This window comes from Penicillium cataractarum (assembly GCF_028827025.1).
Source record: "Penicillium cataractarum strain IBT 29864 chromosome Unknown utg000008l, whole genome shotgun sequence".
Classification (NCBI taxonomy): domain Eukaryota; kingdom Fungi; phylum Ascomycota; class Eurotiomycetes; order Eurotiales; family Aspergillaceae; genus Penicillium; species Penicillium cataractarum.
The window spans coordinates 4315398-4340752 of NW_026622744.1; the positions used below are offsets into that span (position 1 = coordinate 4315398).

General features: G+C 47.9%; 9 protein-coding genes across 9 annotated transcripts; 3 read left to right on the plus strand and 6 right to left on the minus strand.

Annotated features, from left to right (window-relative positions):
* Window positions 1-1724: 1724 nt before the first annotated feature.
* Window positions 1725-3899, plus strand: N7496_010619 (IQ calmodulin-binding motif protein; the record flags this gene model as incomplete). Its single annotated transcript, XM_056703532.1, has 6 exons — window positions 1725-1988; window positions 2056-2361; window positions 2412-2925; window positions 2985-3116; window positions 3174-3566; window positions 3625-3899. The coding sequence occupies 6 exons, from the start codon at window positions 1725-1727 to the stop codon at window positions 3897-3899; spliced, it is 1884 nt and encodes a 627-aa protein (XP_056552532.1).
* Window positions 3900-4039: 140 nt separating this feature from the next.
* On the minus strand, window positions 4040-5738 carry N7496_010620 (allantoate permease; the record flags this gene model as incomplete). Its single annotated transcript, XM_056703533.1, has 4 exons — window positions 4040-4672; window positions 4745-5286; window positions 5341-5449; window positions 5529-5738. The coding sequence occupies 4 exons, from the start codon at window positions 5736-5738 to the stop codon at window positions 4040-4042; spliced, it is 1494 nt and encodes a 497-aa protein (XP_056552533.1).
* A 1427-nt stretch (window positions 5739-7165) lies between these two features.
* On the minus strand, window positions 7166-7442 carry N7496_010621 (uncharacterized protein; the record flags this gene model as incomplete). Its single annotated transcript, XM_056703534.1, has 2 exons — window positions 7166-7302; window positions 7364-7442. 2 exons carry the CDS (start codon window positions 7440-7442, stop codon window positions 7166-7168), a joined length of 216 nt encoding a protein of 71 aa, XP_056552534.1.
* A 2683-nt stretch (window positions 7443-10125) lies between these two features.
* N7496_010622 (DUF3176 domain-containing protein) lies at window positions 10126-11964 on the plus strand (the record flags this gene model as incomplete). Its single annotated transcript, XM_056703535.1, has 1 exon — window positions 10126-11964. One exon carries the CDS (start codon window positions 10126-10128, stop codon window positions 11962-11964), a length of 1839 nt encoding a protein of 612 aa, XP_056552535.1.
* Window positions 11965-13307: 1343 nt separating this feature from the next.
* On the minus strand, window positions 13308-13793 carry N7496_010623 (carboxylesterase family protein; the record flags this gene model as incomplete). The annotated part of the gene is made up of 2 exons (XM_056703536.1): window positions 13308-13496; window positions 13629-13793. 2 exons carry the CDS (start codon window positions 13791-13793, stop codon window positions 13308-13310), a joined length of 354 nt encoding a protein of 117 aa, XP_056552536.1.
* Window positions 13794-14709: 916 nt separating this feature from the next.
* Window positions 14710-15534, minus strand: N7496_010624 (alpha/beta hydrolase; the record flags this gene model as incomplete). Its single annotated transcript, XM_056703537.1, has 2 exons — window positions 14710-15060; window positions 15124-15534. 2 exons carry the CDS (start codon window positions 15532-15534, stop codon window positions 14710-14712), a joined length of 762 nt encoding a protein of 253 aa, XP_056552537.1.
* A 1523-nt stretch (window positions 15535-17057) lies between these two features.
* On the plus strand, window positions 17058-18591 carry N7496_010625 (M28 family metallopeptidase; the record flags this gene model as incomplete). Its single annotated transcript, XM_056703538.1, has 2 exons — window positions 17058-17129; window positions 17188-18591. 2 exons carry the CDS (start codon window positions 17058-17060, stop codon window positions 18589-18591), a joined length of 1476 nt encoding a protein of 491 aa, XP_056552538.1.
* Window positions 18592-18886: 295 nt separating this feature from the next.
* N7496_010626 (uncharacterized protein) lies at window positions 18887-20416 on the minus strand (the record flags this gene model as incomplete). Its single annotated transcript, XM_056703539.1, has 1 exon — window positions 18887-20416. The coding sequence occupies one exon, from the start codon at window positions 20414-20416 to the stop codon at window positions 18887-18889; it is 1530 nt and encodes a 509-aa protein (XP_056552539.1).
* A 2868-nt stretch (window positions 20417-23284) lies between these two features.
* Window positions 23285-24337, minus strand: N7496_010627 (YoaK family protein; the record flags this gene model as incomplete). Its single annotated transcript, XM_056703540.1, has 2 exons — window positions 23285-23919; window positions 23980-24337. 2 exons carry the CDS (start codon window positions 24335-24337, stop codon window positions 23285-23287), a joined length of 993 nt encoding a protein of 330 aa, XP_056552540.1.
* Between the last annotated feature and the right edge of the window lie 1018 nt (window positions 24338-25355).

The window sequence follows — 25355 nt, forward strand, 5'->3', positions numbered from 1 at the left end:
GACTATACCCACTATGAAACAGAGTCCTTTTAGATAGTTGACTACTTCAGACAGATCTTGTGGAAATCGATAGTTACGATAATGGTGAGACCCAAGATCAGGTTCTTGTTTAGAATAATCAACCACTGAGATCAGGTTGGCACTAAAATGTGACTCGGAGAAGATAGATCGAGGTATCCCCGAATCTATGAAGCTCCCGTTAGCGGGCTATATTGGCGCCTAGATGAATTTCTTGAAACGTTGAGGCTGAGGAAAAAGCCAATTGAGGGTTTGCTAGCCTGGAGTGTGATGAGTACAGCACACCCGCACAGGCTGCCGAGCCATGTTGTCAATGATAGGAGGAATGCAGAGCATAATCATAGATGAAAAACATTGTAGTGGTAATTACCAAGTGAAGAGAACGAGGACTATAGATAGGAGAAGAATGTTGCGACCTGGTAGCCGAGTCGCCTATACCATATCATATGGGGGCGGGTAAGTCCAGAGCTCCGCGACCATCCATCGACAGTATATCACCTTGAGTAGTAATAGTAAAGTAGTAAAGTTCCTTCTCTATGCTCGATGTTAGAGATGGGCCGATAGTTAGAATTTGAGCAGTAGTCGCTTCTGTCCCTCGAGATTTAAGCTGCTATGAAACAAAGTGGCACGAGGCAAATGATGCCGAGTGGAGAAAAGGTTCCGAGTGAAACTGTGATCAGGGGCTGGAATTTCGGGTTGGACAAAATTACGAACACGCATTTCTTAACTAGAGTCTTACCCTTCTCATTCTCTCTGTGGCAAATCACCATTCCTCGCGATCCCGCAAACTTTCAACGAGAGTTCCTGAGCCGAACAAGCCTTGCTAAGCTTTCTGCCCCGCTGGTATACGTCATTTTTCAGCCCTGTTCAGCCCTGTTTCAAGATCCGAGAATCCGCAACGATCCAATAATAATAATACTGTAGTAAAATTGATCTGAGACCCATTGCGTAATACCTTGTAAGCGAGGATAATAGGTTACAAAAGTACATTCTTTCTTAGCCTAGTGAATTCTTACGCTGGCGTGAATCAGCCATTTCTTCCGCTTATCTTACGGACGTAAGATGAAATTAACGGGGATATCTACTGAAAGGGAATGGAAAACATTCAAATTTCGGAAAAGCGAGCCTGATTGAGCCATATCTTGCGCCTAAGCATGATTCTTGGTGTGTGGCTCCAAGTCGTGTGGGTCAATGATGACCCAGCAAGGCTGTGCAGCGAGAAGGGCGATACCGATCGAGCCGCCTACCGTTTGAATTATCTACCGATCAAATTGAGAATTGACATTTACATAATTCTCAACATAATTCAACGGTTCCAGGGCCAGTCTATAGTAAAAAAATGACGGGCGCCGCTCTTTATTTAGACTCGGGAGATTGATGACGTCGAGGCCCGTTGAACTGGGACCGAACCACATGGCAATTTAGGCATCCGTGTTCGCTTCCGAACCAAACAGGTTGGTAAGTTAATTGAACGGCTAATATTATTATTCTTTCAGAACACATTTTCATAAGTCCCCACTTTTAGCTCCGCATTAAGTTAGTAGCCCTGTATACGTCACCAAGCCTTGTCCTAGAATACGACCGCTAAAGCACTCTGAGCTGAACTTGACTTATACCATCCCTGAGAATTCTACTCGTGAGACGACTTCTTATTTACTGGATTATTTCAAATTGCACCAAAAAGTCACTTATTATCGCACCACATCATGGTGACAGACAAGATCTACAACTGGTGCAAACAGTCTGAAACTGTAACCTCAGAACTAGCAAAGGATCCATCACAATGCCCGGGCAAAATTTTCAAAGATCTCTATGAGACCCATGATCACACTCTACAATCCAAAAAGTCCATTGACGGGGTAAACCCCTCGTCATATGAGGTTTCTTCCACCCAGGAAAAGGACGAACTGCAAAAAGGATTATCTTGCGGAAACTGGGGAGCGTCAGCGCCAAGTGAATTATTCTCGAAGGTGAGAATAGCGACCGCTCTCAAAATTGAATGTTTGTATCGGGAAAACTGATTCCATATATCACCAGGTTTACCATGACGCAATTAGCTCCTTGGAAAAAGGTCCTTCTGCAGGGGCGGTTTCGCCTCCTTTGATGGGAAGCACGGGAGTTGTTCCGTTGACTATAGTCGCGCCCTTGCCAGATCTTTGTCGACATCTTGCAAACTGTATAGCTCGAGCCAAACATGAGGTCTTCCTCGGCACGAACTTTTGGGTTTACTCGGATGCATCAACCCTAGTTACCAATGCTATCCGAGAATTGTCCGACAGAGCCGGAGAGCGTGGCGAGAAAGTTATCATGAAGATGGTCTATGACAGGGGGAATCCACGACAGGTTCGTTGTTCAGTCGCCAGTACTCAAATTATATGCTCATACCGGCATAGGCGTGGGAAAACCGACTGAGTGTCCCGGAAGAGGAATATTCAGTGGGAAAAGTTCGACTCCCTGCTGCGGATGAAATCCCCAACGTCGATCTACAAGTCATCAATTACCACCGACCGATCTTTGGCACCTTCCATGCAAAATTTACCGTCATTGACCGGCGCATAGCTCTATTACAGAGCAGCAACATTCAAGACAACGATAACCTGGAAATGCTCGCACATATTGAAGGACCTATCGTAGATTCCTTCTATGACGCGGCACTCCTGTCATGGGGAAAACCTCTCGACCCGCCTCTGCCGCTTCTAAATTCCCCCGCTAAAGATGCTCCAATTCCTTGTCATGAGGCTAGAAGCCCTGATCTGGTCTCGGAAGAAACGGCTGAGATCCTTCCGGAACATACCACGGAAATGCAGTACTATGACACAGACATGGCCCAGGAAGCACGAAGAGTCAATAGCTGTGTTTATCCAAGGGAGGGAGAATCTCCAACACAAGGTGTTACTCGCCATTTGAGTAGGTGATCTCATATTTTACATAAAATCTCATCTGGACTGTTGCTCACCAATGGGTAGATACTACGATCCAGCCTGAAACAACCGGGGATGCCCTTGACAGTGATCAAGAAGTCAGAATGACTCCATATAAGTTGCTGCCGAGTCATGACCCAGTACCCATGGCCCTTGTGAATAGAGAACCATACGGAGGTGAGTGGAACTGGTTTATTTTGTCCCGCAAGGCCAATTTACTGAGTCTCTCTCTAGCCCCCAATCACAACAGCACCCACACACCCCAGGATGCGGCCTGGCTATCGGCAATCAATAATGCCCAGCAATCTATCTTCATCCAAACACCCAATATGAATGCAGAGCCGCTGCTCGAGCCCCTTCTGAATGCTGTACGCCGTGGTGTCATTGTGACCTGCTATTTGTGCCTGGGATACAATGATGCAGGAGAGTTGTTGCCATTCCAAAACGGCACGAACGAAATGATCGCAAATAGATTGTACAACGCTCTTGACTCCGAAAAGGAAAAAGAGGGGCTTCGGATATTCTACTATGTGGGCAAAGACCAAACAAAACCGATCCACAACTCATTCAAGAAGCGCAGCTGTCATATTAAGTTGATGATTGTCGACGAGCAGATTGCTATACAAGGTATGTCCAAAAACCAACCCCTCATCGATTGGGCTGTATTGACCAGGATAATTCATAGGAAATGGAAACCTCGATACACAGTCTTTCTTCCACAGTCAAGAGGTCAATGTCCTGATTGACTCAGCCTTGATTTGCAAGGAATGGCTCGAAATAATTGATCGCAACCAGAACACAGCCAAGTACGGTGCTGCTAGCGTTGAGGATGGATGCTGGCATGATCCTGTCACGGGCGGAATTCCACCAGGGTCTATTGGTACTGATCCTGGAAGGTTCAGCTGGGCACGTGGAGTGGTTGGTGCCGTGAAGAGAGTGAGGGGAGTCGGAGGATTTTAAGATCCAGGTACTTGTCAACCTTTGTGTCACATAGTTTCCATCGATGGGAGCCCCTGTACGAGTATTGTCCGAAGCACTGCCATGTCGATGCTAGAGCCGGTTCTTCTGCGCACGTGGAGATCGAGACATTTTCTGCAGTCTCAATATACATATCGGAAGCTTTTGTTCTCTTTATCCGTAAGCCCTCCCCAAGCTGCCTCGTCGCTAATTTGGTCCTCACTTCCACTGGCGCTTTGAAGACGATCTCTGCGCCTGTTCTCATTGACGTAATAAGCAAAGAGAACAACAGCCAAGACTGCCGCAGCTGCCTGAGTTGCAAGGACTGATATCTTAGCTGGTCGATACTCTGGAGCATCTCGAGCCTGGAAGGTTTGTGGCCCGATAATGTTACCGACACAGAAAAATCCGGCAACCGCCGCACTTGCGAATGCGCGCTTGGTGTATCCTGCGCAATTAGCTGCTACCCAGTGGTAGATAACCGGCGTCGGTGCTACAATTGCGTTGACCAAGTAAATCCCGGCTAGAACGCCGGCACGGTTGCTCTTTGGAAGGAAGGACATTAGTCCGCCACCAATGATCCCAGGGACACTGCAGATGAATACCCAAGCCCATCGATTTGAGGCCTTGCGAATACCGATACCGACGAGGAGCGTAAAAGCGATGCTGACAATTCCTGATGGAGCGTTGAGAAGGGCAGATACTGGACCTCCGAAGCCAAAGCCAGCTATAAGGGTTGAGGAATATGCTATCACGACCCCACTGGATACCGCTTGCTGTGATAGGAACGATCATCGTTAGAATTCCATAACGACCGACTCTCACATTTATCGGAATAAAGAACGTACCAGAGCAAGCATCAAGCAGAATAACCACACTTGAACGTCCGTGACTGCTTCCAGAATTTGTCTCCAGTTGAATTTGCTGTTGCGGATACCGGTTTGATTCACTCGTGTATGTTGCAGGAGTGCCACTTTCTCGTCATCGGATAACCACTTCGCTTGCATAGGAGTATCGGGGAGATAGAAAAACGTGCCCAAGCCAACAACCACCGTGATCAATCCCAAGACCAGAAACATGATCCTCCAACCGGCAAATCCGTTGTGGACATGCTGGAAACCGAACGAGATCACCCCGCCAATGATCTGCGCTACTCCAAGACCTAAGAACCAAAAGGTAAATCTGGGTGCTTGCTCGGACTTTGTGTAGTATTGACTACTGATCAGCATCAAAGATGGCCCAACTGTGGCCTCGAATATACCCAAAAATATTCTTGCCACGAGAAGTGTGGTGTAATCCTTGGCCCCGGCAGCTGCAGCGGCAGCAATACCCCAGCAGATAACATTGGCCCCTAGCCATTTCGCCGGAGGAACCTTTTGAAGAAAATACACTAGAGTTCCGAAGGATTAATATATCAACAGACTAGTCGGTATATTGCTCTTACCATTTGGGACTTCCGCAACCAAGTACGCAATGAAGAATGCGCTTGCTCCATTGCTAAAGTCGTTTCCTTTTAGCTTAAGATCGGCTTTCATGCCCATCACACCCGCGTACTGGCGGAGCAGGGTTGAATCAGTCTTGGAATTTCATTTTATCTCTTTCACCATCATCTCGAACGAAGAAGAAACTTACGTCGTACATAACCTTATCGATGAATTGTAAAAAGTAGCAGCAAAACATGAACGGCAGGATCCGCCGATCAACCTTGTGGCGAATATCAGCCAGACCCCGTGGCGAGCCCTCGGTATCGCATTGTCGCTTTAGAAAATCTAGAGCATCGTCGGCTGCAGAAACGCTCGGTACCGGATTTGTATTCGTCGTTGATTCTTTGGTTTCAGACATGGTCGCGGATGTGCAGGTCTATAATTCAATATAACTGAGGCATGGAGGTCCAAGGAGAAGGATCACTAGGTGATAAAAGATAGTCAAGGAACCCTGGGCGAGTTGGCAATGAATTGCTAATTTGTTGAAACAAAAGGTCGGAAGAGGGGGTGTTGACCTAAATGTACTGGTACCAAGCCACGCAGAAGCGAGACGCGCGCCGATGTAACCAATGTCAAGTATGCAGCGCCAAGAGAGGCCAAGAACTGCATTGCCAGCAGAGAGTTTTCTGACGTCCTTGATTTGATGTAATTTATGTACGATCCTGGCCAGGGTCGCACTGCTATGAAAATTGAGTTTGGCACGCCTAAATCGCCTTATCCACTATAACCTTAAGAGCCAAGCGATCAGTAAGACTAACCGTGGTTAAGCTAACAACAAGAAGAAGTCGCGGGATATGTTAGATGTAGTAGAAATCTAGTATCCCTTTCCCCATGTTGGATATGCGACGATTATTGATGGGCTGTAGCAGGACACGGCCTAAGACTCCGCGAGGGATAACGGGGACGGATTAATTCTCGCCAGTTTCTTCACCAATATACTATTATGACTAGAGAGAAGACGTTCACAGGCACTTCTATTGCAATATTTCCCCACTTTGTAAAATACAACACCAAGTCTCTATGGAGTCATTTGAATTTGGAAGGTTCACTGAAGGGAAACTGTATCATCGGAACCTATCATGAAGAATTCTCAAGATGACTGAACCACGATAGGATCATTAGTCTAACTACCATTATTGGAACTGAATGACAAAATAATCTGGCACCAGCGGAGGGTAAGTATCCATTGAGCAAAGATCGGCCAAGCTGAGGCTGAGGCTGAGCCCGCCAAGAAGTTAGGAAGTGGTCTAACTGTCCAGTACGAGAGGGTGATACTAGGTGTCTAACAACCGTCAGACCAAATGTGTTGTCCACAAATTCTAGTCTAAGATTTAAAGTCAATACAGTGAGGTTAGTGGTTAAGAGTGAAGAGCTCACAGATTAGCTGTCCATGGTGGTGATATTCGCTAATATTACGCATGGTGTATTGGGAGACGGCAGGGCCACATGATAGGAGTATCAATTGGCTCTCCCGCGCCCTGAAGCTATGAAAATATCTCGGTAAAAGATATATACATTGAGAAATAGCTCTACTATGGGGAGTGCCGTGTGCTTTACTATTCATTTGAGGCCGCTCAGTAAATGCTTTGTGGCAACATACCGAGACACTAAATGGAAAAGATTTACCGATTGTATTGCTCATAGGCAAAATTTCGTAAACTACCGTGCGTCCATTAAGTAGAGACCGACAAAATCCATGTGACGCTTTAAGATTCCAATCAAAACAATATGGTGCCCGAAATCATCATTAAGCGAGAGTAGTTAGGCATAGTTGATGCCATCGGTTCACCATCCTCTCCAGCCACCTCCCCATCCAGGATGTCTCCAACCACCGCCCCAGCCACCACCCCAGCCGGGTCCCCAATGTTCATTATTCTGGTTATTGTTCTGAGTATCATCGGCACGTCTCATCATCTCTGGGCCTAAACAGCCGGATGAGTAATTCGAAAGCTTCGAAGGCCAATGGATTAGGTTCTCACTTACCGGGCGCCGGACCAGGCGCGGGAACAGCAAGAGCTGCCCCTGCAAGACTAACCAAAATGGCCAAGTAATTGAAATGCATGTCTTGGTTGATTGAAAAGGTTCAGTATCTGGTAAAAACTGTTATTGAATGGACGATCTTGCATAATAGGGACGTCGGAGTCAACCTACAGTTGATTGATGGAACAGTTCACTGCTTTTTCTAGAAGTTGTCGAGACCGTCATTTTATATCCGTAATTATGAGCCTCAAAGCTCTTACTGGATTGATGAGTTTCATCACATATGGCTGAATATTCTCCGAATGCCTTGAGATCATCACCAGTCGTACTGTTTCACCTATCCTGATGGCCAGATCGAACCATCAGTGTATTTTTAGAGCCATGTTCCCTGTTCCTGACGATCACGACAGATACCAAGTGACTTGGCGCGCGTTGTAGCCTATTATTCGGTATCAAATGCCTCCCAAAGGCCTAATGTCGTTCTAACTACCATGAGGATCCTACCCCTACGCATTTCACATGGTATCGCCACTGCATTATCCTGGCTTCTCTAAGCGCTCCCTGCGTGTTTATGATCCTGGAGCTTATGGTAACTGACCTGTGGCATTTATTGAGAATGCCCTCTTCACAGTGGCATAGCAAGTCTGTTGTATTAAAGGCATATATGATTTCCGGAAATAATTATCCACAAACCTACACATCCATAGCTGTCATCGATATTTTCATCGAGCCATGTTTGACGAAGGTGTTCTTGAAGGCGTTGCCCGGTGCGCTATAGCTTAGTAACTATAGGAGGATGTCTGCACTCCTTGTGTGATAATGATGTGATGCCGACAAAAGTAGCGACATATTGACAATATTCGTTGTTCGAATTAGGTTGTATTCTAGTTAACAAGTGTCAGCATTTGAGTTCCAGCCGTAATCAATCGGATCACCTTTACTGGACTAGGACTCAAGTCTTAACATGGTGTCAATTTCGCGAGGGTTGGTAGGGAACACGTCGAGACGGCACTTACCATTCGGGCTTGGTTTGTTCGCTACCACCTAAATGGAGGCCATCTTGAAGCTCTATCCCGAAACACTCGGAGAATATATCAGGACAAATCCAATGGAAATCCTTCCTAACTTCCGGCATTGAAGAAGTGTTGACATGGAGGGATATGCCTGTTGACAGGGGCCTCTATTTCAGCTCTGTGACACGTGCCAATCGGCTAGACATTCCCTGTCTCGTTAAAGTGCGTTGGCCAATTAGGTCTTGAGTACCCTTGAGTGATTCACTTTAGTGACGCCGTGACGACGTTAACTATGCTAGAGCTGCGAATCGGGCATCGACTTGTTGTTGATAGTCAGACCTGTATCGTGGCAATGACAGCAACGATATGTCCTTCAATACTCTCCAGTACAGCGACCGAGGCGTTAATTCGAAGCGTAAATTCGAGGCTGTTACCATCGATAGTCAGGTAATAAATGCTAGATTTGGGACTGGAAGCCTGCGGCAAGCAATGCTGATCGGTTCTCGGCAATGGGTACTATCTGCATGTTATGAGCGAGTTCGAACTAACTTCGAGGCTCGTAGCCAGTTATATGGGATGTTCACATTGACGATTATCAAATTTTCATGTAGAGCGTTTTGAGCTCCTTCAATACTACAATAAGCTGACGTGTCGAATAAATTTGGTAGCGGAAATTATAGATTATATGGTGGTGTGACGCTCCTCCGACCTATGTTAGAATGATATTTTTCTAACGGCGGACTTGCACCAACTGGAAATAACTACGGGCATTTTGAAAATCGGCCGGTCGGGAAACCCAAGAAACCCCTGAAAGGGGGTCGAAGCCCTGGGGGGAGTGGTAAACCCCTCATCAAGGCGACTGTTGGGGGCCAAAAGGGCCTGCATCCGGCCACTTGGTGGGGAATGTGGGCACCAACCTGATGATCTTGGGCCCTGGCTCTGATCTCTTCCTACTTTATACCATTAATCTATAAGGGTCGATACTACTAAATGTAAATCTGTCGCCTCGTTTGACTCGGCCGGGTTATCCTTTTCTTATGGCAATAGGTGGTCAACTTAACTGACTAGCTGCCTAGCAGAGGATTGAAAGGGTATTTCTGGAGAACAGCACAGCACCCCGGAGACTCGTTTGGCCCCCGACGATCCACTAAAAATCGGCGTTGCTTTGAGTCGCAGTGATCGTCGTGTCAGGTTAATATCATGATTGGCGATTTCTTCTTCTTCCCGTGTGGTGATTTCATGGTTGGGAATATCCGTTCCCTCACGCAATGGACTACTGCAGCTCGAAATAACTGACCACTCCGAGTCTCTCTCCGGAGCCTCAGCTTAAAGTGTTGGGATCAGCGATTGGCCCGTGTCTGCACAGCCGCTTCGTTATTGTACTAATGCCTCCATCCTTCGTTTCATCGTCTACACCCTTGCAATGCAGGGAAGTGGAGAAGGATTCGGACGGACAGACTTGCGCTGCTGGGCGCTTAGTCCGTGCGACTCTCATCGGGGGAGTGAAAAACATCTAAATGGAAAGGCTTGCCACCCCAATCACTCTTTGACCTGAACCTCCCATTGCGAAATCAAAGGTTTCATACGTGAGATGAGAACAGGCAGTTGTGCTCCTGCTGCTAGCCGCCCCAGCGCGACATTCCCTCTGGACGGTTAAATTGGATTATTGCGAATGCCACGAAACACTCCACTTCTATCAACAAACGAAGGAAAACAAGGGACCCAAAGACCTGCAAAGGCACACTAAAGGAAATGGCACCTCATTCGGTCAGCGACTGTTCGCAGAATGGAGACCTGGCAATAACCAGAAGCTCATCAATCTCGTCCATTCATCACCTCCCAGAAGACCGCGAGGAGACCACCGACGCGCGAAAATCTTTCAACTATACATCCGAACCATTATTTAACGGTAATACAACCTCACCGACTGCGAAGGAGTTGCACCAAAAAGAATCGTTCGACTGGAATGGATCATGGATATGGGAAATCGGTGGATCTGCCTTGGGAATCATCTCACTTGCGCTTCTTGTTGCATTTCTTGCCAAGATAGATGGAACTGCCTACGATCGCTGGCAATACTCGATTTCTCCCAACGCGGTCGTTTCCGTTATCACCACCATTGGCAAGGCGGCGATCTTGGTTCCTGTTTCGGCGTGTCTAAGTCAACTGAAATGGAATCGATATCGTAGGGCCAATCGTCTATCCGACTTACAGGCTCTCGACGAAGCCAGCCGTGGGGCATGGGGATCAATCGTTTTATTTTGGTCGATGAGGCCTAACTTGGCCACTGTGGGAGCAGTGTTGACTGTTCTCGCAGTCGCAATCGACTCGTTCTCCCAGCAGATCATCGCCATCCACTCGCGTAACGCTTTAGCTTTAAACGGGACGGCATATGTGCAAATGGCCCGCGGGTACGAATTAGACCCGGACGAACAAAAATCCCCAACCATGCAGATTGCAGTGCTGAGTGGGCTGTTTCAAACCAATGCGGCCTTGGACCCACACTGCGATTCGGACTATCACTGCGAGTATCCCGAGTTCGTGACACTGGGCATCTGCAGCAAGTGTGAGGATGTCACTCGCGAAACCAATCAAACCTGCAAGACATCGCCAGAGACAGCTTCTCTTAACTACCTGGGCTCTGGCTGGGACAACATGCGCACTAATTGTACCTACGAATCACCCAGTGGGTTCGTAGTTAATCTTGCGGATGTCAGTTTATCAATGAATGAAGGGCGGACTCTGACTTATCTGCAAGCGAAGTCGTCAATTGTACCCAATACGACCATTACGAGCGTTGTTGGAATTGAAAGCCCTCTTATTTCAATTCTGAGCTTGATCGACAGAAGCAAAACCTACTACTCCCATCAAAATCATACCGATGCACCAAACAAACCCGATATCACAGAATGCGCTGTATATTGGTGCGAGCAAGAATTCCCAACTGCAAACACACGTTACGCATACCAGCCTAGCAAGACTGAGCCTTTGATTCCCGTCGACCCTGTGGTGACGCAGGGGTCGGTTATTCGACACGACCAACCGTATCTGGCTGCACCGTCGGGACTGCACACACTCTCTGATAACTCATCGTATCCGATCAATTATACAACCTACTCCACCTTGACTTCCGATCTTTCCACCATTCTCACATCGGACTCGGATTCTGCAACCGTCTTTGCAACGCAGAACCTCGCGACTCGAAACATTACAGACATTCTATCTTCTCTTGCTACCAGTATGACGGACGTCATTCGGTCCGATGAAGACACGAGCATCACAGTTGCCGGCAAGGCCTATTACTCACAAAACTTCATTCATGTTCGATGGCCATGGATTATTCTTCCCGTTTTGGTCGGAGTGATGTCGACTGTGTTCCTCGCCATTACCGCAGTTTCGAGTCGGAAAGCTGTTCTATGGAAGACCTCCCTGCTGCCCTTGCTTATTGGGCGGCTTGAGGTGCAACCGTGTCATGCATTATCCGCAGTGGGGCGTGTAGACGAGTTGAGCCAGAAGTCTAAAAGACTACGAGTGTTTTTGGAGCATGACCCAGGGCTGACATTTGTTGAAGATACGAGTTCAAAAAGATAGAAAATAGCTCCATGTTTGGAAGAGGAGCAGCTGCTGTTGAAAACAAAGCCTGATTCCGAGTATCGATACAATGTTAACATACCATCCTTCATAGGCATTAGCGATTCCTTCTTTTTTTTCGTAGTGAGAAATGAATATGTTCAAAAGGCACTACTTATCATCATAAGTTACATAAAGTCCTCCCAAACACCTCCACCTTTAAGAGCAGACGTATAAAAGCTGATGTGAGGGCTGTTCGCAAAGAAATCTGCACTTTGCGTACTGTTTCTACACATTCTAAATGACCATAATCATCCCCGAGTCGATTATTAAATTCCAGGAGAAATAAAGCCTGATTAATTACTGTGACCGAACTGCAAAGGTCGGTAACGATATTTATTCGATTCACCTAATTGCAAGTACAGATATGTTCATCTTAATGTGAGTCGTTGATGTGGAGTTTATTTGCCCCGGGCCATGCCATCTACTTAAACTTTCATGGGCTGAAGTAGACAGATAGGAGGACATTAATCGTGTTAACGGGCTAAGTTTCTTTCCTGTTTTCATACAACCTACGCCTTTTACTGCTCTTTATTTTCTGTTGTGCGTAGAACCTTAATTTGCACCACGGAGGCTGTACCGGGATCCCCGATGCGTGTGAAACTATGCTTGGATGAAACTTTTCGTCGCTTTGGAAAATTTCATAACCTCTGCAGTTTCTACTTGACTGGTTTCAGAACAGTAAAAGACGCTAGGCGAAAAATAGTAGATAATGTGGCTTAGCCTAGTCAGACGTGGACGTGAGTTTCCCTTCCTGTAAGCAGCCAAGATCTTCATCCGTTCTTTCTCCCTTCCATCTAGATAGTCCTTCCATCTCTTGGGATATTAATGCTCTAGAATGGGCCAAGTCGTCTTTACTCGGTCTAGCGTCTATGCGGATCGCCCTGCTATCCGTTGAGGGTTTGTTAATCCGATGTCTGATTATTCTTCCACGCGGAAGGCCATGGTACAGCTCGACCACTTGGTATTTACATTCACTTAGTGTGTATCGGTAGTATCGCAGCTGGAACGCGTGATCACAATCGATGCTACCTCTCTCTCAGCTCGTACGAAATGGATGCGGGAGCAAACCAAAAATTTGCGATTATTCCAACAATTGGAGGAGTACAAGACGTCGATGTTTGTCATGTTGAATATTCTACAGTGGTAAGATTGGGTCTGCCATGCTCGTGTTTTTTTTGTCTCGCTTCCATTGACTGGTTGAGGCGATTAGCGAGAATTCCTGTACGGGAAATCATTCTGAAACTTACGTGGAACATTATTGGGCTTCAGCGTATTAACGAAACTGACGAGCATGCTTGACATCAGGTAGCTAAGTGGCTCGAAAGTCTTTTCTGATCGGCCTGGTCGGTGGGACTAAGCGCCTCGGAGAGGGTGACATTATGGAAGAAGAACGCGATGTCATCCTGCTCCTGCGCGCCTTGCTCCCACCACTTAGCATGGAATAGTACATCGTAAACATAGGCGTAGACGTCGACGCCGTGGCGAGCCCACTATGATATTCAGTGTCAATATCGGGAACTCGCAAGATTGTTGAGCAACGTCCAGTCATGCCTCCAAGAAAGGGAATTGCTGAGCGAGATACTTACAGCTTGACTGGCTAGTCGACGGTCAGCCTACATAACCTTGTCTCTGTTATATGCGCTTGATGGCTTCCATTGAAGTCCCAATCCGGTTCTGCTGCCTGGTCGTCCGCTCAAAGTTGATGGGATACCTTGAGCGGGGTCATCGGGATAGAGACGTGCGATTTCCTTCGCGGTCTTCTTGCTGATGCCATCGTAAATGACCATGTTCAAGAATTCGCTTGTTGTGTTAATGTTCTTCACACCAAAATAGTTCCATTCTTTAGGACAAATAAATTTTTAATTTGCTTACTTGAAACTTTGCGATTTGAGAATGAGTAGTTCTCAACATATGATACTCAGAGTGTATTGCAATATTACCGACACAATGATCGAACTAAAATGGATTTAATATCACAGGCGTGACTACTGATTGGCATTTGTATTGCTTCTTCACCAACAATTCCTCGAGAATAGTTTGAGTGGAGACGCTAGAATATTGTTCTTGGGCGCTACCACTTGCAACGAACCAGTACCGTTTAAATCCGAAACCCGTGAATTGGTCGCTGGTTACATGAGTGTCCCATAGTATTTGAACATTGTAAGTGGCGACAGATATAATATAGGTAATAACGGTGTCTTTGGGGGGGGGGGGTTAATGTGTGTTTTATTTCAGTGGGGTCCCGATATATATTTCGCGAAGGTAATCCCCCAACTACCTACGCCAGTACTAATCAGTACCATCTTGCTTTGGTCTACAACCTACCAAGGTCTGAGTCTAAAATCCGGCTACCGCTATGATTATGATTCATGCTGATATCACCCTTCGAACGGTATACAAATAGAAAAAGTGACCTCGATGCAGTCAACTTTATTAAATTTATCACCACCTACAGCGATGACAGGTCAATGGCTTTATACGCGTGCCAGATGAGGTCTTTGGAAAACCATTGCCCGAAGATCCTACAAGCGTAAAATTGGTGATGACGCGACATGTGTAGTAGTTAAATGGTGGTGAGGATTGGTTAATAAATGTTGGCAATCTAAGGAAGGTTGTATGGCTGTGCCGTTAGCCGCCTTGCTGTGGAATGATAATCGAAAAACTAGATGTCTTTTTTCGCGGACTCAATGTCCCTGGATCCCTTCACAAGAATCGGTCAATGATCTCTCGGGTCAATGCAACTGTTTCTTGAACACGATTCAGGAATGGCCCACAATGGCTTGATAAGATTTCTTTGATGACCCACGGCTGCTCTGTGGCAGTCATCATCCCGAATTGGGCCTCTTTTGGCACGGCACGATCGTTCGTGGTGACAATAAACGCTAAAAGCCCACCGAACGACTCGTCTGCCCATGCTGGATGCGGCTGGGGCGAGGTGAACGATAATGTTGCATGTGGTTTGAGATTTGCGATCAAGGACCGAGCTAGGGCAGGATCGACATCGGCAGCGAAGTTATTGATCGGGTCGTCTGCGATATTAAGATTCGTCGAAGGCTGCAACGCGTCCGTGTTAATCGTTGTATTTCTCTACCAGATTCACACATAGAGTTCTCTTACTTGATCCAGTAGGATCCAAGGGGGTAAATTTCCACCCTGGAGACCGGCGCAGCTGAGGCCTTCGGGCACGACGAAGGCGCCCAGAAATAGTAATCCGATGACACCCCCGACTTTACCCTCTTGCGCCCGCTCTGACTTGGCTAGTCCTGTAGCTGCCGCGGCGCCGGGCATGCCGGCATAAGAATGTAGGAAAAGCAGGACATCTTTCCCCTCGTCTTCCACGAGGCGATGGAGGACGGCAGCAATAGCCTTGGCGTCGGCGTGACAATCGGTTGTGCAGGGGTCCTTGGGGTCCAACGAGGGGTAACTCGCATATCGAACATCGTGGCCGGCGACCGTGAGTGCTTGGAGAAATGGCTCGTAAAAGGCCCTGGCTAGCCAAGCTCCAGGAACAAACAATACGGTAGTCATCGTTCTGGTGTTTTGCTGATTTTATGTTTGCAACAGTGATAACTACATCTGGGGAAAGGAAAGGGATGGCCAAAGGGCAGAATTTGTCTGGCCCCAGCATACTGGATTGTCTGTACGGTCGCCCAAGGCGTCTGATCCCCGAGACAGCTCCAGCACTGCCGAGGGACTCAATTATTGTGCATATCCGGCGTAGATTATATCATTGTGTTGAAAGAGGGAACTATCTATAGATAGAGAAAATCCGGCCAAGAAAAAGAGCCTCGATAGCGCCACTTGTGGTATCAATTGGTTCTCCACGGCGGCTCTCGGTGGGATTAGTTTTAGGTGCTGTACGTCGCGCATAAGGTAAGGGGGAAAAACAATGTCGCAAGCTTTTCGTAGTTATTGGATGGATGCCTGGAAATCGAGGCTCTGAGCGTGAATATCCCTTGTTGGAACTTCTTTCTCCAGTAGTACCGCTATTTAGCACGTCTTTCGAGCCGTCTCGTAAGTTTATGACAGGGAGGGCTTCGTCCAGATTTAGCATAGTGACAAAAATGCACCAGGCTTTTGACCGTCCACGTTAACTGTCAGTCTGTTATAGTATTTTGCACAAGAGGTCCTGACTTTGTAACGTTCGTGGTTGTCAAGCTTGCTGCGGCCTTTTCGTACATTTCGCGGACACCTGACTCTCAGTCTTGTTTTCTATCTCATAATCTCTGTCGTTCGATTTTCGATTTACTTCCCCGCAGTAATACGCGCGAGGTGATCTCGTTGTTACTGTGGCTGAGGGCGCTGCCAAATGGTACCTTGTATTCCTTGGCATTCTGAAGCACACTTTCCACAGTTCCCCTAACCAACAAGCGTGTCACGCTTTCCAGAAAGAAAACTGTAGGTCAATTTTGAACTCATTGAGAGTACGCAAGCAGGGAATTAGGAGTGTTCTTCCAAGTATGGTGTTTGTATTTCACTCGGAAAAGTGAGCTCACAGCTACGCCCCTGCCACCGGCGGCCTTGCATGTGTGCTCAAAACCAGACAGACTCTCTCTACTCCTGAATCAGAGTCTCTCATGCTCTCGTATCTGGGTTTATTCAGTCAGTGCGCGGGGTAGAGAGTGGCACCTGCCTTTTCAGTGCCGCCAAGTAACCAAGAAGTTGAGGACTCTTATCTCCGCACCATTGTGTATTGTGGCCAATCTGAACCATCTTCTCGCTTTCAACGTCTTTCTCCAACGCCAAGCTCTTCCGATAGACCACACTTGGCACTGTAACCTCAGCGCTCTCGTTGCCAAGTGCCGTCGGGGATCCGCCTGCAGATTTGATCTTGGATGCTCGCCGGTCCTATGGAATTGCTTCCCACCCCGCCAAGGAAAGCCCGCGTCTTGGCATGTTTACTGACGCACTTGCACGTTGAAATCACACCTCATTGTAATCGATTATTGCGCGCTTTGCCTTGAGGTAAAAAAGTGACCTTTGGAAATATATAAGGGCTCTGGATTGACCGTTTCTCTTGCCTGACCATCGACGTGAGAATTACCTTGACAATGAAGTGGCTTGTTTTATTATATCACCTGTCCGGGGCCTTGGCTGGGAAAGGGAAGCCACCGGTGTCACCGGTATGTACGCACGACATGACTCTATTAACAGCACCAAGTATGCTGACTGGCTTATCAGGATGAACTTGCTTCCAAAATTCAACTCGAAGACCTGCTGAAGGGGACCCAACGGCTTGAAGATATTGCTTATTCGCACCCCGAGCGTAACCGTGTGTTCGGCAGTGCGGCACATAACGACACAGTTGACTTTCTCTATCATGAGTTGAAGAAGACTGGCTATTACCATGTGTGGAAGCAGCCACAGGTTCATACATGGACCAAGGCAGAGTCCTCTCTGACATTCAACGGCGACTCTATCGAAGTGGCTGCGATGACATACAGCCCTAGCGTTGACGTTACTGCGGAGCTGGCAGTGGTCTCAAATCTTGGATGCAGCGCAGCAGATTACCCAAGCGAATTGGCTGGAAAGATCGCCCTGATTAAGCGTGGAGAATGTTCGTTTGCTGAGAAGTCGGTCCTTGCCGCCGCATCCAATGCAGCCGCCGCGCTTGTCTATAACAATGTTCCCGGACCTCTCAGCGGAACGCTCGGCGGAGTGACCCCTGATCATGGATCCTTTGCCGCAATTGCTGGAATTTCTGACACAGCTGGAAAAACCCTCCTCGATGCCGCATCAAACAGCGCTGCGGCTGTATCTCTAGCGATTGACAGCCAAATCGAGAATCGCACCACATTCAACGTGATCGCGGAGACTAAAGGGGGTGATCATAATAATGTCGTGGCACTAGGAGGCCACACCGACTCGGTCGAAGCTGGCCCGGGCATCAATGATGATGGCTCTGGAATCATCGGCAATCTCGTGGTAGCAAGAGCGTTAACTCGATTTTCCGTCAAAAATGCGGTCAGGTTCTGCTTCTGGACGGGTGAAGAGTTTGGCTTATTGGGTAGTGAATTTTACACATCCAACCTCGACGCCGAGGAGCTAGCAAAGATCAGACTTTACCTCAATTTCGATATGATCGCCTCACCGAACTATGCGCTCATGATCTACGATGGAGACGGAAGTGCCTTCAATCAAACTGGCCCGCCTGGCTCTGCTCAAATTGAGGCTCTCTTTGAAGACTACTTTACTTCCAAGCATCTCCCATATATTGCAACTGCTTTTGATGGTCGCTCAGACTACGACGGGTTCATCTCTCGTGGAATCCCCGCAGGTGGCCTTTTCACTGGTGCTGAAGGCATTAAGACTGACGAAGAGGCCAAATTGTTTGGAGGCCAAGCAAATGTAGCATATGATACTAATTACCACGCTGCTGGAGACAACGTCACTAATCTTAACCACGAAGCATTCCTGATCAACTCGAGAGCGACAGCCTTTGCCGTTGCAACGTACGCCAAAAGCCTCACATCAATCCCTCCACATAACGCGACAGTTGCTCGACGAGATGTGAAAAAGCGCGCACCACGGTCCCATTCTCACATTAAGAATACCGGGTGCTTCCATTCTCTGGTTGAAATCTAATGATCGGCCGTATACCGAGTGGATGATATGCGTGGCGATGTACTAGGTGGAGTTTGCCTTGTGCACAACTCGTGGTACCTTCTAACTCTTGAGATGAAAATAAAGTTAACAAGTACTCGGAATTATCTCACCCTAATACTCCCCCAAACCAGAGCATGCACGTAGTGATGTAATTTCAATTATAGAAACTGTTTATTACCCTTTGAAATCTTCAACCTTAGCAATTCTGCAGGAGAACCGAGAAAATTACATCATTGAATAGTGTGCACTTGTAGGTCTTCACTTTGCATGAAAGCTAGAACGATGTTGCCTCCCCAATACCTAGTCCTTGCAATGAAACATCATTGCACCGACTCAAGACGTCCAGGACCTCCTCCTTTCCATGCCAGGCATCATTATACGCCGCACTAAGAGTCAACCTCCCTTTCCATGTGCCCAGGAACACCCCAAGTCCAGTTCCTAGCTCCTCGCCGGTGACCCAAGGATCATCGACGCTGAAACTACCGTAATTATGGCGAATAGCCTTGTCCAGGACACCCATACTGGAAATCGACGCCGAAGGAGACTCATTCCGTGCTGGGATTACGGGAGGGTCGGGCCCAGGATACGGGGAAATCGACATCGCCCAGAAGGCTGGAATGAGCTTAATGTACTCCACGTCGTCGCGAATGTCCAGGTAGTAGTCGCGGATGTGCTGAGCAATGGGGAGGAATTCTTCCTCGTCGGTTGGAGTCCCGTCAGAACTCTCTACTGCGTGTACGGTAAGGTCGACAGCCAAACATCGACCGGATACTGAGTGGTACACTGTGGCGGGATGGGCCGATGTGCTGTATGGGGGATTGCAGTGATGGCGCTCGTTTACTAAGCAATAGCTGATGTATCGTACCATGCGCTCGCTCTCTTTACGTTCCTGCAGGTCCCTAACAGCCAGCGCAATTGCAGCATGGTACGCGTGCGTGATGCTGAGCCCGAGACTGCGACATTTTTCCAAAACTCTCGCCGTTGTATCCTCGGATAAAGTAACTGCAACCCGTTGGTGCTTTCCGGGGACGGCACTTTGTCGCTGGAATGGCGGGCTTGCTGTTTCAATGTCTTCCTTCAATGAGGCGTTGTGTTGGAGTATTCCGCGCATCTGTTCTTCATGCTCTGGTGAGAGAGAAGCCGGTATCCCAGCTGCCATTCTGAGGGGCGGGCTGAGGTTTGACCACTCGTCGCCAAATGGAGGTAAATCGTATTCAGTTTGCTCGTATGCATCGGCTGCAAGAGAGAAAAGATTGTTGAACAGAAGCAGGGTACCCATGCCGTCGATGATGTCGTGATGCGAGCGAAGGACAAGATCAGCGCGAAAGGTATCCCCATTCGATGTTGGTGATTTGATGAGGAACAGAGTCGGTAGAGCGGGAACTGGGGGGTCGGAATTACACCACTCAAGCCCCGAAATTCTCTCTGGTACCACACGGAACGTATCATCCAGCCATTGACGCTGGGATGCGCTATCGGTGAAGGTCTCGTAGGTCTTCTTGTATTTTTGCTGAGCCGGGTCAAACTGCACTCTGGAGGCGATGGTTGGATGGTCGAAGCGGAGACGAGTCCAGGCGTTTTTAAGCGCCGTCTCGACTCTTTTCTCTGTTTCGAAAGAGTCGCTACCTGTCTGTACAGGAATGGAAAACGAAATAAACCCGGTCATGGCAAAGAAGACTCTTCCTGTTCCCTCAAAGGCTTTCGCTAGCGAGGTGTAGAATTCTTCTACCTCATCAATATCTCTTTCCCATCGCCCGGGCTTTGTTAGCTTCCATTCAAAGCGATCATTTGATGAGATTGCCATTGCGATAGCTATCCGTCGAACGGTACGGGAATAGGAGCGAATTCTGCGACCAAACAATTGTTGATGTGTTGAGCAAGCTGGGGTGATCAGCAGCTTTTTAAAGTCACACGCATACCTGGGCAATTACCAGGGGACTAGATCAAGGACGCTCGGTCCGACTATCCGCGAGAGTGGTCCGCATGGTTACATAAAGTCTCCAAGGGGAGTGGTGCCACCTGCCAAATAGAGTAGAAAGGGCAGCGCCAAGAAGCTTCCCCACATTACAGCGGATTTGCCCGAAGTTCAGCCGACTACGCTGATACGCTGGGTTCATAGACGATCTGATCCGGCACGTGGAGCACGGGACATGTTCCGACAGAGAAGGTGAATATTAGCAGTCCCGCCAAATCGGGCACGGAGCTTTTTTGTCATGCTCATACTGCTGAGCTATGGGCTCGTCATGTCCAGCGCGCTTTGCTTTCGTTACTTTGACTCCGTGGCGTGTAAAAGCGGGGGTGATATCCACTCTGAGCTGCTCTCACTGCTATAAGAGGGCGACCCTGGATTTTTGTCCTATCCACATCAGCCACGGGCTCACCTGCTGGTTTTATGAACTATAATATCCTTTTATTACATGAATGTAAACTTTTGACGGAGGGCAAGGCGAATATAACCAACTATTCCCAATTGTTTTAAGGCTTGGCCTTGTGACCCCAAATACATTGCAGATGTAAATATCTATTCTTGCTACTCCCTACCAATAAGACTAAAATGCCTCACGGTTCACCCAACCTAGACTTTCATATCCAACACGCACCGGATACACTCACCACACTTCATGTGTTGGAATGCCGTATTGATAGTCCCAAGTGACTCGCAATGGGTGATGTAATCGTCAACTTTCAGGCAGCCTGCCACGTAGTCGTCTACAAGACCCGGAAGGTGAGACCGACTTTTGATTCCACCAAGCGCACAGCCTTTTCACGCACGCCTGGTCACCAGTTGGAATGATATAAATCCAACAAGTACCACGTATCATGAAAATTCAGAACCCAGGGAAGTAAACTTAGGCCGGGTGGAAATTTCCTGACCGGCCGCGGCGACACCGATGATGATGCTCTGGGCCCAACCCTTATGGCAGGACTCTAGAGCAGCACGCGGAACGCTACCAAAAACTGCAGAAGTCGCTATCCAGAAGGTCGATTATGTCATTAAGCTTCTCAATGATCGCACGTTGAATCCCCAGCCATTCCAGTACCAACAAACATCACTAGTGACTTACACCTATGCATGGGACGGTGTGATTCAAGAAAGGCGTGAATATACTGGTTATGGGGCATGGCTGAGTTGGAGATTAGGCAACCTTTTCTGGACATGCTCGTGGCGGCGAAGAATACTGATGTGCTATGCGTGGTTGATGGACTGGATAGATTGGAGGGAAATCATTCGTAAATGGGGGTGTATTATCTCCTTCGCGATTGTTTCAATAAATTCCGAATTGATTTCCGTGCAGTGACGTTACCACTGATTTAAATAAAGCAACAGAGAGCATGGCGGTCGCTAATTTTCACAACTCCTGGTAAACCAGCGATTACACCGCACTATTTATTCATAATTTCCCTACGGCCAATGCCCCAATACAATAATGGCCATGGACTGGAAACAAACATTATACGGAAGGTAGGCTATTATAGTTCTGTTAAAGCCATGGACTTCATCAGTGGTCGACTCGTTGACGTAGATACGCTTGTATATTTGGTTGAATGCTCTGGCGGACGTATATCTATGAATTCATTGTTCACAAAAACATTCATCCACAGTATAAAAGTAAAGAAAGAATCACTGCCCTTTTATCTCGGCACCTGTCTATTTAGAGGAAGTATTTAAGAATGGTCCATCTCTGGAATACGAATCGCATTATTTCTTAAAAAGTAACCGACAGACCAGCCCACGACTACTGACCTACACTACCACAATAGAGTTGATCCGCGGATCACTACCAACGTAACTAATTTTATTTTTATGAGAGGCTGTTTATCTATAAGAAGAGGCAATATTGGGAAGAATAACTGCTTATCTGAATATTAACTGAGCCGAAGGTCAGGTAAGAGGCTATCTGGCATGGATTGACCCCGGAGGAGGGTAAGGGGCGCCAGTAACTAGACCATACTTCTGGATGTGCAGTCAAGTCGCACTGTTTAGCCACGCTACGTCTGCAATTTCTTTTTGCAGGAGATTCTATTCGTAGTGGCAATCCTCTAGCTTGGGATTGGAAGCATAAAACTCTATTGACTTGCGTATAACGGAAACCTTTACATAGATTGGTCAACAAATATATGACGAAATGAGTGAGTACAGAGATGAAACCTGAGGACAATGCCGCACCAACACAATGTTAAAATAGACATTCCAACGTTGATGTACAAAATCAAATAAGACTACCACAAATTGTGCACCACCGATCATCGAAATAATCGTCTTTGAGGTATCCTAGTGTTGGCTTTACTCTCGCTCTTTTCCGATCCGAGTGTGCACCGACAAGGCAGGGAGGGACTCCAAAGACTGACTAGACCTCTGTAGGGATTCCTTCTTCCTTACATGTTCTAAGGCTGTTCCTTGGATTTCCAATTTGACTTTGTTGCCTCGATAGAATAGAACTTGAGATAGAAGAAGATTCATATTTGAGACATTTTTCGAATATGAAAATTAAGTCAAAATGCTGGATAATGATCGTAGTATTGCATAATATCATGGAAGGGTGGCTTGAAGAAGATCGAGGAGAGAAGGGTGGGGGCAATAAAGGTGGCACGAGCACGTCCTCCAATGCTCTATGAAGCTGGGTGCTAGTTTTCAAAAAGAAAATTTAGGCATGAGCTCGCGAAATTGGACTTAGACTGGGCTCTCGTCCAAGACCTGTTTCTGTCTCAATGCCTGACAGTTCTCCCTCCACACGAACCACGAAAACGTGATAACACCTTTCAAAGCCACGGCCAGCCAAAGACTACTAGCAATAGATGTTGTTCGTGCGAGACCGCCCGCCGTCATAGCACCCAGAAAAAGTGCCAGAAACGCAGCGATTCTTCTATTCCGTTTAGGATTTGCAGACCACGGTCTGACATAGAGGTTTGTGTCAACGAGCAAGTCGCAGAGAAGCGTGGTAAGTACCACCGTGGGGATCTCGTCGAAGGCTAGTAGGCGCGAGGCGCAGATTTGACCGGCGGCCTGAAACGCTAGCAGGCTGATGGGCAGAACCTGAATCCACTGGATAGGGGCGCGCGGGTCTTCAGGCCTGGGGCTGACGAGGCCGGTTTGCACTATGGATGCCGCGATGATGAGGGCGGCCGTTTGGATGCCAAAGGAGAAGACGAGCGTTGAGCGTCGGAGGGGTTTAAGGGCGCGTGAGAGGTGGATAAACAAGACGTTGCCAAGCAGGAAAACTGTTAGTGCGATGAGGGACTTTGCCCAGAGGAAGGCTGGGTATTCAGGTTGACCAGAGACGCCTAATGCAATGAAAACGGTATTTCCTTTTTGCCTTGGTTAGTGGGTATGGACGGATACGCTCGGCTGGAATACGGACAACTTACCAGTCTGCATACTAGAGAAGCTGCCCCATGCATTGAAGGATAGACCATCAACTAAGCCGCCGACAAAGCCACACACTATCAAGATAATATCTGTGTGCTTGCGATCTATCTCCACGGAGAAATACCGTGACATCCGGAACGGGAAGAGTTGGGTTTCCGCAGCAGACACGGTTCTACCCACCCACGGCATATCCGTGGCGTGAGGAATGCCGCCATCGGCGCAAAGGGTTGTCTGCACCACATGTCCTGCATGCTGACCATGAGTTGTCTCGGAGTGTGTGTCTAGAGGTCTCCTTGGCTTGCTTCCAGAACCACGTTCTGTTTTCGGAGACGATGGGAATTCCTGGGGGGAGTGCATTGTAAATAATCCAATGACAGAGTCTGTTAGACCAAAATGATTGACCGAATATCAGGGCTAAGACGGCCCCAACTTAGTTTATAACTGAGCTGGGTGCTAGGTTTTCGGGTCACCATGACGGTGGATGCCTGCGCGTGGGGTAGAATGATGCTCACGCCGACAGGGATCCATGGGTAATTTCTTTCTTCTGATATCTCAAGGTCTTCCACCGGTTTTTCTTGGTTTCTTGGTATTAGTGTCGTTGCTTTTGGCAGCCTTCCGAGAGGCGCAGGGGTGAGCAAAGGGATTGCAACCAGCCGGAGGTTGTGGAAGTCAGGAAGCGCCAAGCCAGTCGTTCCGGCCTAGATCCTCCCACCAGATCGGAAATATGCAGTGTCCATGCCCATGTGGTGGTCAGCAATTTTCATCGCGTGGTCGCAATGGAAGAAGCGGTGCGTCACTCGTGGAATGATAGTTCCCTCGGTCTGCTCCCACTAGCCCACTAACCGGGAACCTTTTCTTGTAGTTCTGTGAGAGAGTTTGGCATTTCTATGCTAGCGATCGTAAACTAGGAAGCCAGTAGCAACTGTTTGTGGTTGCGCAGCCTTGGCGATGTGCTCCGTGGAGATTGCTGGTAGCCAGGGTACGGAGTAAAGGGGTGACCGATCGGTGGGAGGTGCCAAGCCCATGGCTCCTAGCATAATGGGCGCCCCTTAGTGGCAGATCGGCGCCTGTTTGGAGCCAAGACAAGCCAAGGAAGATCGGCGAGGCGCAGACCGTGTTCTTATCAAGGTTTCGGTGGGAGTGTTTTCGCCAAGGCCGTTTCACCGAGTCAACAAGCCCAACCACGAGACGGATGCTTCGCGACGCGCGCAGAGTGCGTGGGTGCGGCATCCGATGCGTGGTCTCAGCTGCAGCATGGAGACGTGATATATCATTTAGTCCAATCTCGATTCGATCCATGGTCTGTATAACGCAGTGCAGACACGAGACGGCGGTTCGTCTTGCAACCCTTTTTGCGTTGGGCATTGGGTACTAC